The sequence below is a fragment of the Neophocaena asiaeorientalis genome, unplaced genomic scaffold, assembly GCF_003031525.2.
Source record: "Neophocaena asiaeorientalis asiaeorientalis breed wild unplaced genomic scaffold, Neophocaena_asiaeorientalis_V1.1 scaffold229, whole genome shotgun sequence".
Classification (NCBI taxonomy): domain Eukaryota; kingdom Metazoa; phylum Chordata; class Mammalia; order Artiodactyla; family Phocoenidae; genus Neophocaena; species Neophocaena asiaeorientalis.
The window spans coordinates 5448417-5465347 of record NW_020174096.1 but is presented as its reverse complement, the minus strand read 5'-3'; the positions used below and the strand labels follow the sequence as shown (position 1 = coordinate 5465347).

At 38.2% G+C, this 16931-nt stretch overlaps 1 protein-coding gene across 3 annotated transcripts in view; it reads left to right on the top strand.

The window, feature by feature from the left end:
- Nucleotides 1-16931, top strand: part of TTC33 (tetratricopeptide repeat domain 33) — a 32134-nt gene that overhangs the window by 2614 nt on the left and 12589 nt on the right. For all 3 annotated transcript variants that reach the window (XM_024754611.1, XM_024754610.1, XM_024754613.1), the window contains exon 2: nt 366-587. In XM_024754611.1, the coding sequence (XP_024610379.1) occupies nt 367-587 (221 nt within the window). In that variant the 5' untranslated portion in view covers nt 366. The remainder of the gene's footprint in view (nt 1-365; nt 588-16931) is intronic.

The following is a 16931-nucleotide window of genomic DNA, read 5'->3' as shown; positions in this document are numbered from 1 at the left end:
GAAGCCAGTTTTTTCTTTAGTTTCTGTTTCTTGCTGTCTGCATCTCTGACATCTTATTTGGCGTGCTCATCTGTATCCCATATTTCTTGTAAACTGGTAGAGGTTTGATCTGATTGAGCTTTAACTTTTGGCAGAAGTACTTCATGGATGCTGTGTCACTTCCATCAGGAGATACAATTGTGGACTTGTCTTTCTTTATGATGTTAGCAGCCTTCAGTGATTATTGCCTAGATCCACTATTTTAATTAGGGGTCAAAAAATGATGACAGTCTAATCCTATTATCCTATTATCCTTTCTTTTGTTGGAATACTTCTATAAAAGGCCAAGTTTGAAATTTAAAGCTCTTTCCTTGTCATTTTTCCAGAATGGCTTCCTTTGGATGGAAAAGGAAGATTGGTGAGAAGGTCTCAAAGGTCACTTCCCAGCAGTTTGAAGCTGAAGCTGCTGATGAGAAGGATGCAGTTGAGAATGATGAAGGGAACTGGCTTCATGCCATTAAACGGAGGAAAGAAATTCTCCTTGAAGGCTGTGCTGAGAAAAGTAAACAGCTGAAGGACGAAGGAGCCACTTTGGCTGAAAATAAAAGGTATGTTTTTAGAGTTTTCTTTTCGAGAACAGTTTTGGTCTTTGGTAGGACAGAATACTCCTCAGATCATCCAGAGATCTACAGTCAGGCCTTTGTGCCTTTGACTGGTATCTCCCTTGTGGTGCTGAAGAGTTTGAGAAATTAAAAGTAGTGCTGAACAAGAAGCACGTTTTAAAAATTCTTTTCTTTGTTCTTTATCTTCTTTTTTTGTTTTTCTATTGGTAAGGATGGTTATAAGATTCCTTGTTTATCATTTTTGTCATAGTTGAGTCAAAGTTGAGGAACCAGCATTTTTGTTTCTAGGCATGTTATTATTTTTGATTCTGGGAGTAATCTTATTAATCCATTGTAATATAAAACATAAAATAATGCTTAAGCTATAATATATAGCACCTCAAATTGGGAGTGAATGGTAGACAATAAATCAAGGACAACTAACAGCTTAATGGCCTAATGTTAGATTGTGAATTCTTATTTGCAGTGTTTTAGGCAAAGATTTTTCTCTTGTAGAACTTTGCAAGATTGGCCATTCTGTCTTAGTCAGAAGAAAACCAACTATAAATTTTCCACGTTTATGAAATCATTTTCAGAACATCCATAAAACATCTTTAGAAATTCCTGTAAATGCCTGTTAAAAGTTCATTAACTTTGTTGTTTTTATCTTTTTCTCTAAACCACACTAGTGTGTAGAAGGGAAAAGCTATTCAGTTATTGCCATGGGATTCCCTATGAATTTCCTGTGGTAGATGAGAGATACCAACTTTGTGTATAAACAAAATAACTCATTTTTTTTTTCCTGCATGTCAAAACACTGAGTCATTTCACTGAAATCAGCTGGATTGGATGCTTTAGTTTGAATGGAGAACACTGTGAGATGATTAAGTTTTTTAGCTATTTAGCACTTGTTTTGGAGTAATGTATACACAGCTGTAAAAGATAACAGAATTAAAGGAATCTGGTAGAAATGAGTCGTTCGGCTACTCTAAGCCAAAAATAAATAGAAATAATGGTTTAAAAATATCTAAGAGAATATTCAATTGATTGAAAGTAATATAAGGAATAGGAAATAATATAAGGAAGAATAGTGAAGTTAAATTAAGAAAAATAAAACTCAGTCCCTGTCTTCCAAATCAACTTTATCTTAAACCACCATCATTTTCACTACATTTTTAGCCACATTGGTCTTCCCTGTGTTTTTGAACACAGTTCTTAATACAACTTTGTCTTATGACTCCATCTGAAAAGCTCTTATTTCCTGTGTTCTGATGTCTGTCGTCTTGTCCTTCAGATCTCTGCTCACATGTCCTCTTCTCAGCAAACCTCTCCCTGACTACCCAGCAACCCCGTACTCCCTCTTCCTCCATTACCTCAGCCTTTTTTAGTTTCTTAAATATTTATTTATTTATTTGACTGCATTGGGTCTTAGTTGTGGCTCGTGGGCTTCTCTAGTTGTGTCGCGTGGGCTTCTCTCTAGTTGTGGTGTGTGGGCTTAGTTGACCCGCGGCATGTGGGATCTTAGTTCCCTGACCAGAGATCGAACATGCGTCCCTTGCATTGGAAGGCTGATTCTTAACCACTGGACCACCAGGGAAGTCATGTTTTTGTTTTTGTTGTTGTTGTTGTTTTTTAAAGATTTTTAAACTTCTAGGACTTCCCTGGTGGTCCAATGGTTAAGCCTCTGCTCCTCCACTGCAGGGGGTACTGGTTCGATCCCTGGTCAGGGAACTAAGATAGCACATGCTGTGTGGTGTGGCCAAGAAAAAAAAAAAAGAATTTTGAACTTCTATTTTGTGATTAGGTGAAAGGAATACTAGTCAAATAAACCTTACAAATGAATGAAAAATAAAATTCTTTACTCATGACTTATGTGTATGTTTCTAAATCTGTGTTTCAAAGGATATCATTAAGTTGATCTCAACTATGGTGACAGATCAGGAAGTAAATTAGTTGCTAGGGTGGCAGTTATTGGTTCAGGAACAGTATTAGACATTTATTGATGTACCAATTTGTATAAAATGAGTCAACTTTTAAGAAATGTGTAATGTCATCATTAAAATATAACATCAAATAACCATTCATCCATCCATCCTTCTTTAAAAAAAACATTCAAAAAGAGGTGAGATATATTATCAGACTTTAAGGAGCTCAGCCTTTGGTAAGATGCACAGAATACAGATAATTATCAATACATTGCAGAGTAGTGTATGCAGTAAGACAGGTTAGTTCATACAGCATATTTCAGAATCACAGGGAATGGAGCCACCAGTTCTGTCTGGTATATCAAGGAAGTTCTGACAGATAAGTTCAGTCTTCAGCTGGGTTTCAAAGAAGGAGTAGTACTTTGCCAAACCAGTAGTGGTGGGAAGCATTTCAAGAAAGTGGGAACAGAATATGGAAATGCAAAGAATTTTCCTAAACATGTAATAGAAATTGTTTTACATGTTTAGGAAGATTCTAGCAACTTGGTGTTTCTGGAGCAAAGAAATACAAATAAGTTTGCAGCAAATACTGCTGAAGAAAAAAAACTAGACTGATCTCTTTATATGCAACAGTAAGACCCTTTTCATTATAATCTATTGGCAATGGTGAAAAGTAATTTTATGACTTTAACAAAGTAATGAAAAACCACAGTCACATCAGCATATTAAATTTTCTTATAGTATTTCTCCCTTCTTGAAGTTACCTTATACGCTTATTTAGTTGTTTATATTTAGTTGTCTTTCTTCTGTAGAAATGTAAGCTCCAGGAATGTAGGGACTTTGTCTAGACAGACTTTTGTCCTCTGCCTTCAGCTCTTAGACCAATTTGTGGCACTTCCCAGGCCCTCAGTAAATATTTATTGAATATTTATAAGTCTGCTGTGTTTTGCTATATTATGGCTAAATAGGTTTTTGTGGATTAACTACCAGATATTGCATTGTACTATAGGAATATATATTTTAAACTCCAGATTAGAACACAGTATTCTGAGAACATATTTTATTTCATATCCCAACCACAGAGGACCTTTGGGAATAGAATTTTCCTATCTGTATGAGAATATGACACTTGAAAATTATTGTTCTTTTCTGAGTCTTATTCCTTTCCCTATAACCTATGATGGTAAGGATTAAGTAATGAAATATGGAACAGCTTTGAACTTGGAATGAGTAATAATCCTTAGAATGGTAGAGAAGTAGGGATGCCCCTGGAGGAATTGCTAAAGAAGGAGAGAGGGAGGAGGGAGCACCTTCTACTTCCTGGGATGCATTCTTTTGCCTCCTTGTGATTTTCTTCATTTTTGCCCTCAAGATTCTCTTATTTAGTTTTATTTAGCACTGAGAGAGTTTTCTGAACACATTGACTACGCATGATCCAAGTGTGTTAATGTCAGCCTTCCTCCAAAGGAGGCATAGTTCTTGAGCATCAGAGTCTCCTGTTGTCCATTTTATTTCGTTAGTAAGAAACTATAACTGCTCTTAGAAAAATTTGGTTTGCAATGGAATGGTTTTTAAATTCTGAAGTTCTACCTTGTAGTATTCATGATTCTTTGTAACAGAAGACTAGTTTACTTTTCTACGCAAGCCCTAAGTAATGTTGGTGCCTTATAGAGACAGTATAGTAAGTCTAGTGGTTACGAGTGGGGATTTTGAAGTTATTTTAACTCCGTTCAGATCCCAGTTTTATCATTTATATCTGTATAAACTTGGGGCACATTCTTAACCTTTCAAGGGTCAATTTCTAGTTTCCTTATATTAAAATGGTGACACTTACCTCATAGACTATTGGGGTATTAAAGAGCAAGTCCATGTAAAAGAGCTTAGCATGCCACCTAGCACCTAGTAAGCACTCAGTAAATATACTTTAGGTAATTTATTTTAAGATTTTATATGTGATTGGTAGATTTCATGCAGTATTAAAGGTTTTTTTTATAAGTTATTTTGTTCAAACAGCTTTTTATTGAATTAATTCTAACTAGGATATATCTTCTCAAGAATCACAAGGTGGGTCCCAGCTTTGATATGTTGGCTTTTAAGGTTTCAACCACTAGATGGTGATATTTGATTGTGTAGCTAAGTGGTTTCATTTTTTTTCTTGTGAGTATCAGTGTGTATGTGTGTGAAGCTAGAATATAATTAGAATTTACCGTGAATTTTGTTCCTTGTCTAGAAAAGCATACTTACCAAAGTGAACTTGAAGGTGACCTGGCTGTGTGAAACACATCCTGTTGAGTGCCAACCTGAATATATTTAATGACTGTGATCTTGCCTCTTATTCTTTGGAAGAGAATAGATGCAGTCAGTGTAGAATGCCTTTATTTTCTCACCACCACATCTCCTAATCTGAGTGCATCTGCATCCAAGCCATCTGCGTTCACTGTGTTGTAATGAAGTGCCCCTTCTTTTTTCAGAGGCCCACCCCTCCACTTGTGCACTAGACTTCATCTCTCTTGCCTTTTCAGGAACATTGTTCCTAAAACCCCCTTTCATTTTGACGTCATCTGTTGTCTTCTCTCTCCCTCTCTCTTTTTTTACCCTTCTTTGACTGAATTATAATTGATGTACAATATTATGTAAGTTACAGGTGTACAATATAGTGATTCACAAGTTTTGAAGGTTATACTCCATTTGTTATTACAAAATAATGGCTGTAGTCCCTGTGTTGTATACATGATAGTTTGTACCTTCTATTCCCCTACCCCTTATTGCCCCCCTGCCCCCGGCTCCCTCTCACTGGTACACAAACATACCCTGATAGCATCCATTTGAAAACCTTCCCTTGACTCCACACACCCTACCATTTCTTTGCTCCCCCTTCACAACAAACTCCATTTCTTTTTTTTTTTTTTTTTTTTTTTTGCGGTACGCGGGCCTCTCACTGCTGTGGCCTCTCCCGTTGCGGAGCACAGGCTCCGGACACGCAGGCTCCGCGGCCGTGGCCCACGGGCCCAGCCGCTCCGCGGCATGTGGGATCCTCCTGGACCAGGGCACGAACCCGTGTCCCCCGCATCGGCAGGCGGACTCCCAACTGCCGCACCACCAGGGAAGCCCCCCAAACTCCATTTCTTGATGAATCATCCTCTCAGTCCATTCCAGTCAAGTTGCTGTCCCCACTAATCCACTTCTAAAGGTTGTTGATGACCTCCATGTTGTCAAATCCCATCTTCATGTCTTGGTTCTCATTTAGTGTTCCTCTTGGTATTCAACACAGCTGAGCACTCCCTTCTTAAATATATTGTCCTGTAATCTGCAACACCACAGTCTCATGAGTTTCCTTTTGTCTCAGGTTGTTAATCATCTTTGCTTGCTGTTTTCTTTTGCTCATTTTCATTTTCTTTGCTCATTTTCATTTCATTTTCTAAATATTAGTGAGCCACTTTTAACATCAAAAGCCAGGAGTCATCTCTGCTGGTTTATGTGCCATTCCAGAGCTAATCAGCCCCACTCACCTCCAAAACCCTGCCCTGGAGACAGCTCATGGTATTCGTTTTTTTAATGTGTTTTTAAAATTGAAGTGTAGTTGATTTACAATGTTGTGTTAGTTTCAGGAATACAGCAAAGTTATTCAGTTTATGTATATATATATATTTTTCAGATTATTTTTCATTATAGGTTCTTACAAATATTCTTATTACCATAAAGTCCTGGCAGCTGCTGCTGTCAGCACAGACCAGAGAGCCCCTATGTACGGTGCTAACTGATAATGAAAGACCATCACACCTTGACACTGGCCAGGTTGGACCTATAGGTGCTTTAGAGGCACTGGGTCACACACCCAGAAGTGTGAGTGGGTTAAAGCCTTGAGGGGCTGACTTTGATCTAGGGGAGACAGGATATGGGAGGGAGGCTGCAGATAAATTCTTTTTCCTCCTTTCCCCACTGGACTGTTTCCAATACAAAGAGGTTTCATACTGTCTCTGAAGAAGTTCTACAATATTAACAATCATCTGTGTTTGTTTTGAAGCTGTTGTCAGCTTAACATATGCCTTATATTTATTCTCCCTCCTTCCTGCCTCACTTTTCTTTCTTTTTTTTTCCTCCCTTGGATCCTACGCCCCACACAGCGGTAGCCTATAAGCTTAGGCCTCAGGCTTTATTTCCCAGGTAACCCAAGCTAAGATTTCATCCTGGATTCCTTTCTTTTTTTCACTCCTCATATCCAATCCAAGTTGAGATGATTTTACTTTTTAATATATTCCAAATCACTTTTATCCTCCCTTCTGTTTTCATGGCTGTCATCCTAGTCTAATCTACCATCGGCTCTTACCTAGATTACTCTGGTAGTCTCCTAACTAACAGGCCTCCTTGTGCTCATTCTTATACCCCTACAGTTCATTCTCCTCCCCCCGGGCCTGACTGATCTTTTCAAAATGTAAAGCAATTCATGTCTCTGTGTTGCATGGAAACTTTATGGATTCATCACTCATGCAGTGAAATCCACACTCACAACTTTGGGCTACTAGTTTCATGATCATGGCTTTGGACTACCTCTCTGGCCTCGCAATCCCCTTCCTCCTTCTTTTATAGCCATGCTCGTTTTCTTTTCTTGCCTCAAAAAATGGGGTGTTTGATCCTGCCTTGGGCTCTTCCTTTGTCTGGAATGAACTTCTCCAGATTTTCCATTGGCTGGCTGCTTTTTGTCATTGAGCTCTCAGCTCAGATGCCTTCCCAGAGAGACCTTTTCTGACCATGCATTCGCCCCCTATCACATCCGTCCATGTATTTTTCATCATGGCACTTAACCATGTTTTAACTTATGTTTGTTGCCTTTCTGTGCCTTCTTCACACACATTTACAGTCTCGAATGTAAGCTCTAGAAGAGTAGTTGGGTCCTTTTATATCTTATTGAATGCTGCATCCTCAGTACCTAGAATACTACCTAACCCAGAGTAGTATTCTGCTCTGGTGCTCAATAAACGTTTATTAAGTGAATAAGCTGGTAACTGTATAGCTCGTTAAACTTGATGCTACAGTAAATTACAAACATAATTGGGAGCAAAGTAGCTAAACACCTTGATATTTCTATCTGGTAGTAAGCATGCTGACTTATTTGGCTTAATCACCAGCTGTTCTTTCTTTTTTTTTTTTTAATTTATTAAAAAATTTTTTTAACATCTTTATTGGAGTATAATTGCTTTACAATGGTGTGTTAGTTTCTGCTTTATAACAAAGCAAATCAGCAGCTATACATATACATATCTCCCCATATCTCCTCCCTCTTGCATCTCCCTCCCACCCTCCCTATTCCACCCCTCTAGGTGGTCACAAAGTCAGCTCAGTGCTTTGTGACCAGCTGTTCTTTACCTCAGTGTAGGGTATTATCTCACCCCACCCTTGGGCAGTCCCTGGAACTATTCACTCTGCTTCCTTCTTTGTGCTAGTTTGGTTGCATACTGTTAAGGTTGTCTTTAAACTGGCTGAATCAGACTTTGGTCACTTATTAACCACAGTGACTTTAAACCAAGTTTTTAATCTTTTAATGTTTCCTGTCCAGCAGCTGCAGTAGGGCTATGCCTGTTCGGTCTGTTCCAAACCAAAGTTGAATTATGAGATATGCTGTGGAGCTTACGAGAGACCATTGATTTATTAGGTGCCAAGTTTACTGTGATCCAAAAGTGGAGGAACTAGATGGTGCCACCTTTTATTTGTAGGCCAGGAGAAGTAAATCAAAGAGGAAATGAGAAATGAGGGAGGGGAGGGAATTCACCAAGCCGACAGTAGTGAAGTAAATGCCCACCAGTTCTTGCTTCTCTTTAGCCAGTGGAAAGCAGCTCACTTGTTCCTTTAAACCTTTGTATGCCTTGGTGAACAAAGCACGTTTCATTTGGCAGTGTCTCTGCTAACAGCAGTGGCTATGTTTTCAAAACCAAAACAGTGCAACGGGAAGAGGACATTTTTCTTTTTGCCTCAGATCTGTGTATTTGCACAGGTTTGCACATGTGTGTTTGTACGTGTGGGCATGTTTGCATGCCTGCCTAATGGAAAGAGAAAACAGAACTAGGGATGGTCAGTGTCATCTTGAACTTCTTGGTTTATTTTGTACTTTGGGACAACTTAAACTTATGTGCATAAGCAGCTTTGTGGCAGTGGGTGGATGAGCCGGCCTGATTCTTAGGAATAATGCTCTTGGCATCTTGGGCAGGACAGTGTCTTGTTGTGCAGGATTACCTTTTGCCTTGCAGGATGTTAACATCCCTGAACCCCTGCCACTAGTGCCTCCAAGTCTTAGTGACAACCGAAAAGTCCTCTATAAATTGCCATACATGCCCTCCATGGGGTGATAACTGCCCCTGGTTGACTTAGGCAGAAAATAGGACTGAAAGAAAAAAGGGCATTTGACAAATGTGGCAGTTTAACAGTGGTTGGCCCAAGTAGAGTAGGTGTTGGCAAACCTTAGTCTATTTTTATAAATAAAGTTTTACTGGGACACAAACATGTCCTTTTGTTTGTGTATTGTCTGTGGCTGATTTTGTGCTACAACAGAATTGAGTAGTTGTGTCAGAGACAATATGGCCCACAAAGCCTAAAATATTCACTGTATGGACCATTACTACGCTGACCTTGGCTTTAGGCCCTTCCTCAAAAGCCACAACGTTGCCTGAAACCTTAGACACCCCAGGGTCTCAAGGTACCTATAATTCTAATCTCTTGATTCTTTCTACCCACGTTGCTATTCCCCTGGTCTTGGGAATTTCTTGTAATATCTGTACGTGGAATGGTGAGATGAAACAAAGTAAGAATTAAGGTGTTTGCTACTTTTGTCTTAGGGTATAATTTGTTTTTACGTCTTTCCATCTTTTTTTTTTTTTAATGTATTGTAAGCATGCTAGCTTCTGTCCTCTTTTCATGTCTTCCATGCTTCTCTCTGCTGCTTTCCAAGACTTCTCTTTGGAGAAGGTAGGACAAATGAGATAGGTAGAATCTGTGATATTAGCACCTTCTATGTGCCCGGTCATGTTCTGGGTGTTGTAGAGAATACAAGCAAATCCACCCTTCGGTCCCTGAACTCATTTTTAAAGAGAAGATAGAAATACATGGAAGAATTAGAGAAAAATTAAACGAAAACAATATTGGGGTAGTTAGAGAAAGCATTGGTCAGGTAGTTATAAGAGCTAGCTTCAAATCCTCGTTTGTGTAGGCTTAGTACCATGTGCCTTTGGACTAGTCCTGTAGTTGCTCTCTACTTTTGTTTCTTCCATCAGTAAAATGAAAACAAGTAATGCCAATCTTATAGGACTTTTTGTGAGCACTAAGTGAATTAACTTTTTACGAAAATAATTATATGTTAAGTAATTGTATGGAAAGTGCTTTGTAAAACATAAATTACTTTAGAAATATAAGTGTGACTGTGTGGTCAGTTAAGTGGTACTCATGGTCTTCATGGGAAAAGGGGATTTTCACTTGGTCTTAGAGGAGAGAGAGCCTTTGACTAGGTGAGGAGGGGGGGAACAGGAACCTAAATGTGCACATGTTTGTTCACTGAGGAACCCACACGAACAAAGGAGTGATGTGTAGGTAGAGATGGGGCAAAGATGCAGCTAAGTGAAGCAGAGGAGTGGTGGGGAGAAGAAAGACTGGACAGATAGGCTAAGACTGGGAGACATAGACTTGCTACTGTTAAATCCTGTGGAATTTACTACTATGCTATTAGTTAGAAAATTATGAGTATAAAGATTATTATGAAGCAACAATTTAATTTTCCAGAGAAAGAAGGTAGAGCATAACATACTTCCAAAGTTTTTCATGTTGTGTCTATAATAACATTTGGAAATATTATTTAGAGACCAGCTTATAATCACCTGTAATATGCCTAAGAAGTAAAAACGCGTTTTTTTAGGTGACACAGTTAATGCTTTTAGAGGTAATACCATTAATACTTAGTGGATAATAGCACCAGGGAACTAAATTTCTTTAATATTGTATGTACATTTTGTTAAAAACATTATAGATGATAGCTATAAATAATCAAAATTGGGTATTAAATTATAGTAAGCCTTGTTGAGTGTCATATACTTTTTTTTCTCCATTATCTATTACGTATGAAACCTTTTCTAATGTTTTTCTGAGGCGTACCCTACATGGTCAGGTAGATTTTGTACTTTAGCAAGTTGCTGGATTTAATTGCTAATCCTTTATTTAGGATTTTTACATTTATCTTATGGACTAAAAATTCTTCAGTGATCACTAGGATTAATTCTCATTTCTCAAATAATGTATCGTTCTTAGGACAAAAGTGTACTTTATTTTTATTGCTAGATTCTCCAGATATGCTGAAATGCATTAGGACTCTTAAGACTACACTTCTAATTGTGGAATTTAAAATTTTGGATTAGGCAGTGGCTGCTATTTTCCAGTCAGGACCCCTCCCATACTGTCCCAGTTCGTCCTGTGTTAGCTGATACAGTTGCATATACTGGTGAGCAAAATACCTATTGCACTGTCTACATAGAGCTTTTAGTTTAAATAAGCACAGAGATAAATATAAAGTTTCAAATAGTTTTACAAAGATAAATAACCGGGTACCATGAGCCAGAGTGATTTAGATAAGGGGTCACAGAAGGCTTCTCCAAGGAAGCAAGAAGACAAATGATTGAGTTCATCCAGGCGAAGGGAGTTCTACTTATTGTTTTGCCTTTATTGTGATTTTATATTTATCATTAAAATAAGGGAACTACTGATTTATTTGTAAATGTTTTTATTTAATCCAAATTATACTAGAATTAATTTCTGGTGAATTTTATTTTGTGACATGTATGTGTATGCTAAACAAATGAGTAATATAGGTGATAAAATATTTCAGATGATTTTTGTATCTAAAGTAAAAATTGGGATATTAAAATGATGACTTTCTAGAAAATTTTCAGAAAATTCTCATTGCCTAGTGTAGCAAGGAGTAGAACAGGGTAATTGCTTTCAATACAGTAACAACTAAGAAACGTTCTGTACTAGTTAGACGTTGGCATTGTTGTTTCAATTTGCTTTGGAAAATGACCTTTATTCAGTGTGTGTGCACTTCCATATAATTTCAGAGGACCTTCCTACTGTTTCCAGAGTGAATTGATCTGCCTTAAATTGTTTGTTCTTGTCTATAATAAATTAGAAACTTTTAAAGACATGTTTGTTCTTTTGTGTAAGTAAATTGTTTAAATTATTACTGAAAGTAGACTTTATGACTTAACCTAATCCTGTGTCCACATAATTTCAATAAGTGATAGTGACTAAAATTCAGAGCAGTTTAGTATAAAATAAAGTATATTTATATCGTGTCTCTTGCTCTTGCCTAGTAAAAACATACTGGGACTCCAGTCTGAGCATCATTTCAATACTTCTTCCCATTTCACATCCCCTTTCCTTCAGTATGACTGTCTTGAGAGAGTATGCAATTAGGTAGTATATTTTTTTCTTTCATTGTTTTTGCTTCTTTTTTTCTTCCTTTCTGAGCCTAACTGAAGTTGCGAGAAGTTAAGTTCCTTACGATGAATGATCATTATATGGAACTGCACATTATTTTCTCCTTGCTTTCTTCAGAATGTTATTCTAAATTCTAGACAGAAAAACTCAAAGTAATTTATGGAGGATTTTTTTTTTTGGTTTAATTCAGGGAATTGACAGTTGTCTAAAACTTGGAACCTGATCTGCCTACATTGGAAATCGCATGATTTTCAGTCAAATCTCAACAAATTTCAACATCATTATAATTTCTCTATGAAAGCTCCCACAAAATCAAGGAAGCAAACTAAACTTTAATTTCAAATATTATATACTGAACTTAAAATAACAAAATCTAAACTAAGCCAGAAAAATTATTTCTGTTGTTAAACATTTTGGGGAAACAATGATTATAAATATTAGAAAACACAATATAAAATAAGGTGAAAACTTTAATGTTTTTAAAATGTTTAAAAAGATTTATTTATTTATATTTATTTATTTTTGGCTGCGTCAGGTCTTAGTTGCAGCATGCGGGATCTTCGTTGAGGCATGCAGCATCTTTCGTTGCGGTGTGGGGGCTCTTCATTGTGGTGCTTCTCTGTAGTTGTGGTGTGTGGGCTCCAGGGTGCCTGGGCTCTGTAATTGTGACATGCAGGTTCCAGGGCGTGTGGGCTCTGTAGTTTGCGGCACGTGAGCTCTAATTGAGGGGTGCAAGCTCAGTAGTTGTGGCTCGTGGGCTTAGTTGCCCTGCAGCATGTGGAATCCTAGTTCCCTGACCAGGGATCGAACCTGCGTCCCCTGCATTGTAAGGCGGATTCTTTACCACTGGACCACTAGGGAAATCCCCTTTAATGTTCCTGACGATATAGTTTTTAGTAAGGAAATAAAATGATGAATCATATATTAGCTGCTAATTTACTGAAATGTAGCTGTATAGGAATAGCTTTTAAATTTGCTTTGGTATTCCCACATGAGCACATAAAATTGTATGATAGAAGTCTATCATGATATTAGTGGAAAGTGGTGATCAATATGTTTAGTTACAATTTATTTGACATTGACAAAAATGCTCTAACATTTGTTCTTAAATACAGTCAGTCCTGATTCATGGCTTTTGGATTTGTGAGTTCACTTACTCAGTACAATGTATTTGCAACACCAAAATCAGTACTCATGGTGCTTTCCCATCTGAGTTCCCAGCTGAGTCAAACAAGGCAATGCTCCCTCTGCCTTTGTGTTTTACCTCTCATAGTGAAAGCAAGCGTACTGTCTGTGGTCTAGTTAGTGTTATGTTTTCCCCTTTTTTTTTTTTGCCTTTTCTTTATGATTTTGCTGTTTAAAAAGGCCCCCAAGTGGGGGGGGGGCTTTTTAAACAGCAAAAAAAGTAGCGCAGAAGTGCTGTCTAGTGTTGTTAAGCCCAAGAAGGCTGTGATGTGCCATATGGAGAAAATACGCGTGTTAGGTAGGTAAGCTTCATCCAGGCCTGAGTTACAGCGCCGCTGGCCACGAGTTTAGTGTTAGTGAATCAGCAGTGTACATTAAAGATGTCTTTAAACAGAAATGGACATAAAATGGGGTTATATGTTAATCAGTTGATAAAAATGTGACCAGAGGCTTGCTGGAACTTAACCTTAGAACCAATGATTCAGTATTCATTAATTCAGTCTTTATGGTGACTTTATAGAACAAAACTACTGGGAATGGGAATCAGTTATATCTAGAATAAAGATTTTGAGTTTAGCAGTGTTTTCACGTATGCAACTTTTCTTTTGTCAAGAATTTAAATAATCAGGACAAGTAATTAAAATTTACTTTAAAGCTGCATAAAATCTAGCAGTGTGATTCAGCAAAGATAAAATTATGTTCAACATCATTTGTCATTTGTTGTTTCATATTCTTCTCCCCTCACTCAAATTAACTTAGTATATTAATGTCTTGTATCTGTTTTTACTCACTGAACATTTATTTAGTGCTTTTGTTAGGCATTGATGCCACAAAGAAAATATTAGATAAGCATCTTTTGGGGGACAACACAAAGAGGGAAGCTGTTTTGATATGGAGTAAAGAGTACAGTTTTAGAGAGTTCCTTGGATGATATAAAAGGAGGGCGTTTAACTAAATGGGGGAATGGAAGAATTAAAGCGTGTTTTACAAGATTTTTTGGAGGAGATAGCATCAGAACAGTCATAAAAGGTAAATGGAAATTAGCTGCAGAAGGGGCAGAACAATGTTCCAGTTGTAGGAATCGGCATGTGCAAAGCCAAGAAGAGGCCAGATAAAATGTCTCCCTTTGGAGTATCAAAAATAGTTCAGGGGCTTCCCTGGTGGCGCAGTGGTTGAGAGTCCGCCTGCCGATGCAGGGGACACGGGTTCGATTCCTGGTCCGGGAAGATCCCACATGCCGCGGAGCGGCTGGCCCCGTGAGCCATGGCCGCTGAGCCTGCGCGTCCGGAGCCTGTGCTCCGCAACGGGAGAGGCCACAGCAGTGAGAGGCCCGCGTACTGCAAAACAAAAAAAACAAAAAAAACAGTAGAACTGGAAGGAGCATAATGCACAACGTCAGTGAAAGGAGCGTCTAGAGGAGAAAGGGGATTTGGAGCCGAGACGTGTCTATTGGATGTCTAGTGAAATTTAAGAGGCCTGAACTTGAGTGTGTTGAAGGTAACCCGGAGCTATTGAAATATTTTTATCAGTAAGTGAACTCATCAAAACTATGTTTTGGAAATTTTTTTCTGAGATAGAGTAGAAAATGGATTGGAGTCAGGCAAGACTGATCTCAGGAAGACTGGTTTATTGAATTTTTGACCATCCTGGAAGGCTGAGGACCTACACTAGTAGCAGTGACAGTGGATTAAAGGAATTGAATTAGAGAATTGAAGACTAATGTGACCTAGAGCAGGGAAAAGTATAGTCAAGAATGGCTTCAGGATTTTCTTAATGCCTCGGTGGTGCAGTTCTTTAAGTCAGGGATATACGGGTAGAGTAAATTTGGAGTAGGAGATGATGGTGAGTTCAGTCTAAACACATTGTGTTTGAGATATGTCAATCACCTCTTTATTTTTTTTAAATAAATTTATTTATTTATTTTTGGCTGTGTTGAGTCTTCGTCTCTAATGCAGGCGGACTCTCAACCACTGCGCCACCAGGGAAGCCCTGGCAGGTGGATTCTTAACCACTGTTCCACCAGGGAAGTCCCTGTAAATCACCTCTTGATCTTATATTCTTATATGCGTAATCTTCTCATTTCTCTCTTTGGTATTCTCAGAAAAACCTCCCAAGTGAGTCATTCATTGTCCCTACTTTTTTACTTCCACTTCACTATTCAGTCTGACTTCCATTCCAACAATACTGTTTTGGTCAGTGTCACCAATGACCTGCATGACATTAGAGCTTTCTGAAGTATTCAGTACAACTCGTCACTCTCTCCATGACAGACTTCTCTCTTGGTTTCTATAAAATCACACACACTCCTGAATTTTCTCCTTCCATTCTTTCTCTGCTTCTCAGTCATCTTTGCTGGTCCTTCCTTCTTTGCTTGATCTCCACATTTTGAAGACTCCAGCCCTGGTATCTTTTCTCTTTCTTATCTACTCTCTTCTTAAGTGATCTTTCCCAGATCCATGGTTTGTTTAATTTATTCTTAAAATTTTTACTGAAAAGAAAAAGGCAATGAAATATACTCATGATTTTTAAAAAGCAAACGCAGTAATAACAAAGGATACACAGTGAAGAGTCTTAGCCTTACTTCTGTCCCCTAGCCTATTATTTCACTTTCCCAGAGGCAGCCACAGTTACCAGTTTCTTGATATCCTGCCAAGATAATCTTTATATTTATAAGCATGTAGGTCTATAGATCTTTTAAAACATCATTAATGGTAGCATTCTAAATATAATATATATATAGCATTCTCTCCCTTGTCTTTTTAACTTAATACATCTTAGAGATCTCTTTTTTTTTTGTGGCTGTGTTGGGTCTTCGTTGCTGCACGTGGGCTTTCTCTAGTTGTGGCGAGCGGGGGCTACTCTTCGTTGCTGTGCGTGGGCTTCTCATTGCGGTGGCTTCTCTTGTTGCAGAGCACGGGCTCTAGGCACGCAGGCTTCAGTAGTTGCAGCACGCAGGTTCAGTAGTTGTGGCACATGGGCCCTGGAGTGCGTGGGCTTCAGTAGTTGCAGTGCGTGGGCTCAGTAGTTGGGGCACGCGGGCTCTAGGGTGTGTGGGCTTCAGTAGTTGTGGCGCACGGGCTGTAGAGTGCAGGCTCAGTAGTTGTGGTGCACGGGCTTAGTTGCTCCGTGGCATGTGGGATCTTCCCGGACCAGGGATCAAACCTGTGTCCCCTGCATTGGCAGGCATATTCTCAACCACTGTGCCATAGGGAAAGTCCTTTTTTTTTTTTTTTTTAAATGGCTGTGTCATAGGTCTCTTACTATCCAGACTCTTAACTATCTGAAATCAGGAACCAGAAAGATTTGGATATGAAGGGATACTTGTATTTCATTATATGATGTTCTAAAATGTATTTAACCTTACCTCTTTTGAAAAAGAACGTTTTCATCTTTAATTTTTACAAATGATATAGTGGGTATCCTTTCAAAGATATAAGTATGCATACATACAGGTTAGTCCAAGAAAGATTTATAGAAATGGAATTGCTAGATCAAACTGGATGTGCATTTAAAAAAACATAGTTTACTTTTTTTCCCTTTTTGTTTTTGAGTATATTGTTATCGAGCAGCAAACTTGGCTTTTAGTGATTGTGTGCATGTGTGTATGTAGAAAGATAGGGGACATGCTTATAACTTTCCATTAAAAACTGTTTTCTAACTTTTTGTTGTGAAAATTTTGAAACATACAAAAAAGTTGAAAATTACAGTGAGTATCTGTTTACCCACCACCTAGATTCAGCATTGTTATCTTGCCATATTTGCTTTCTCT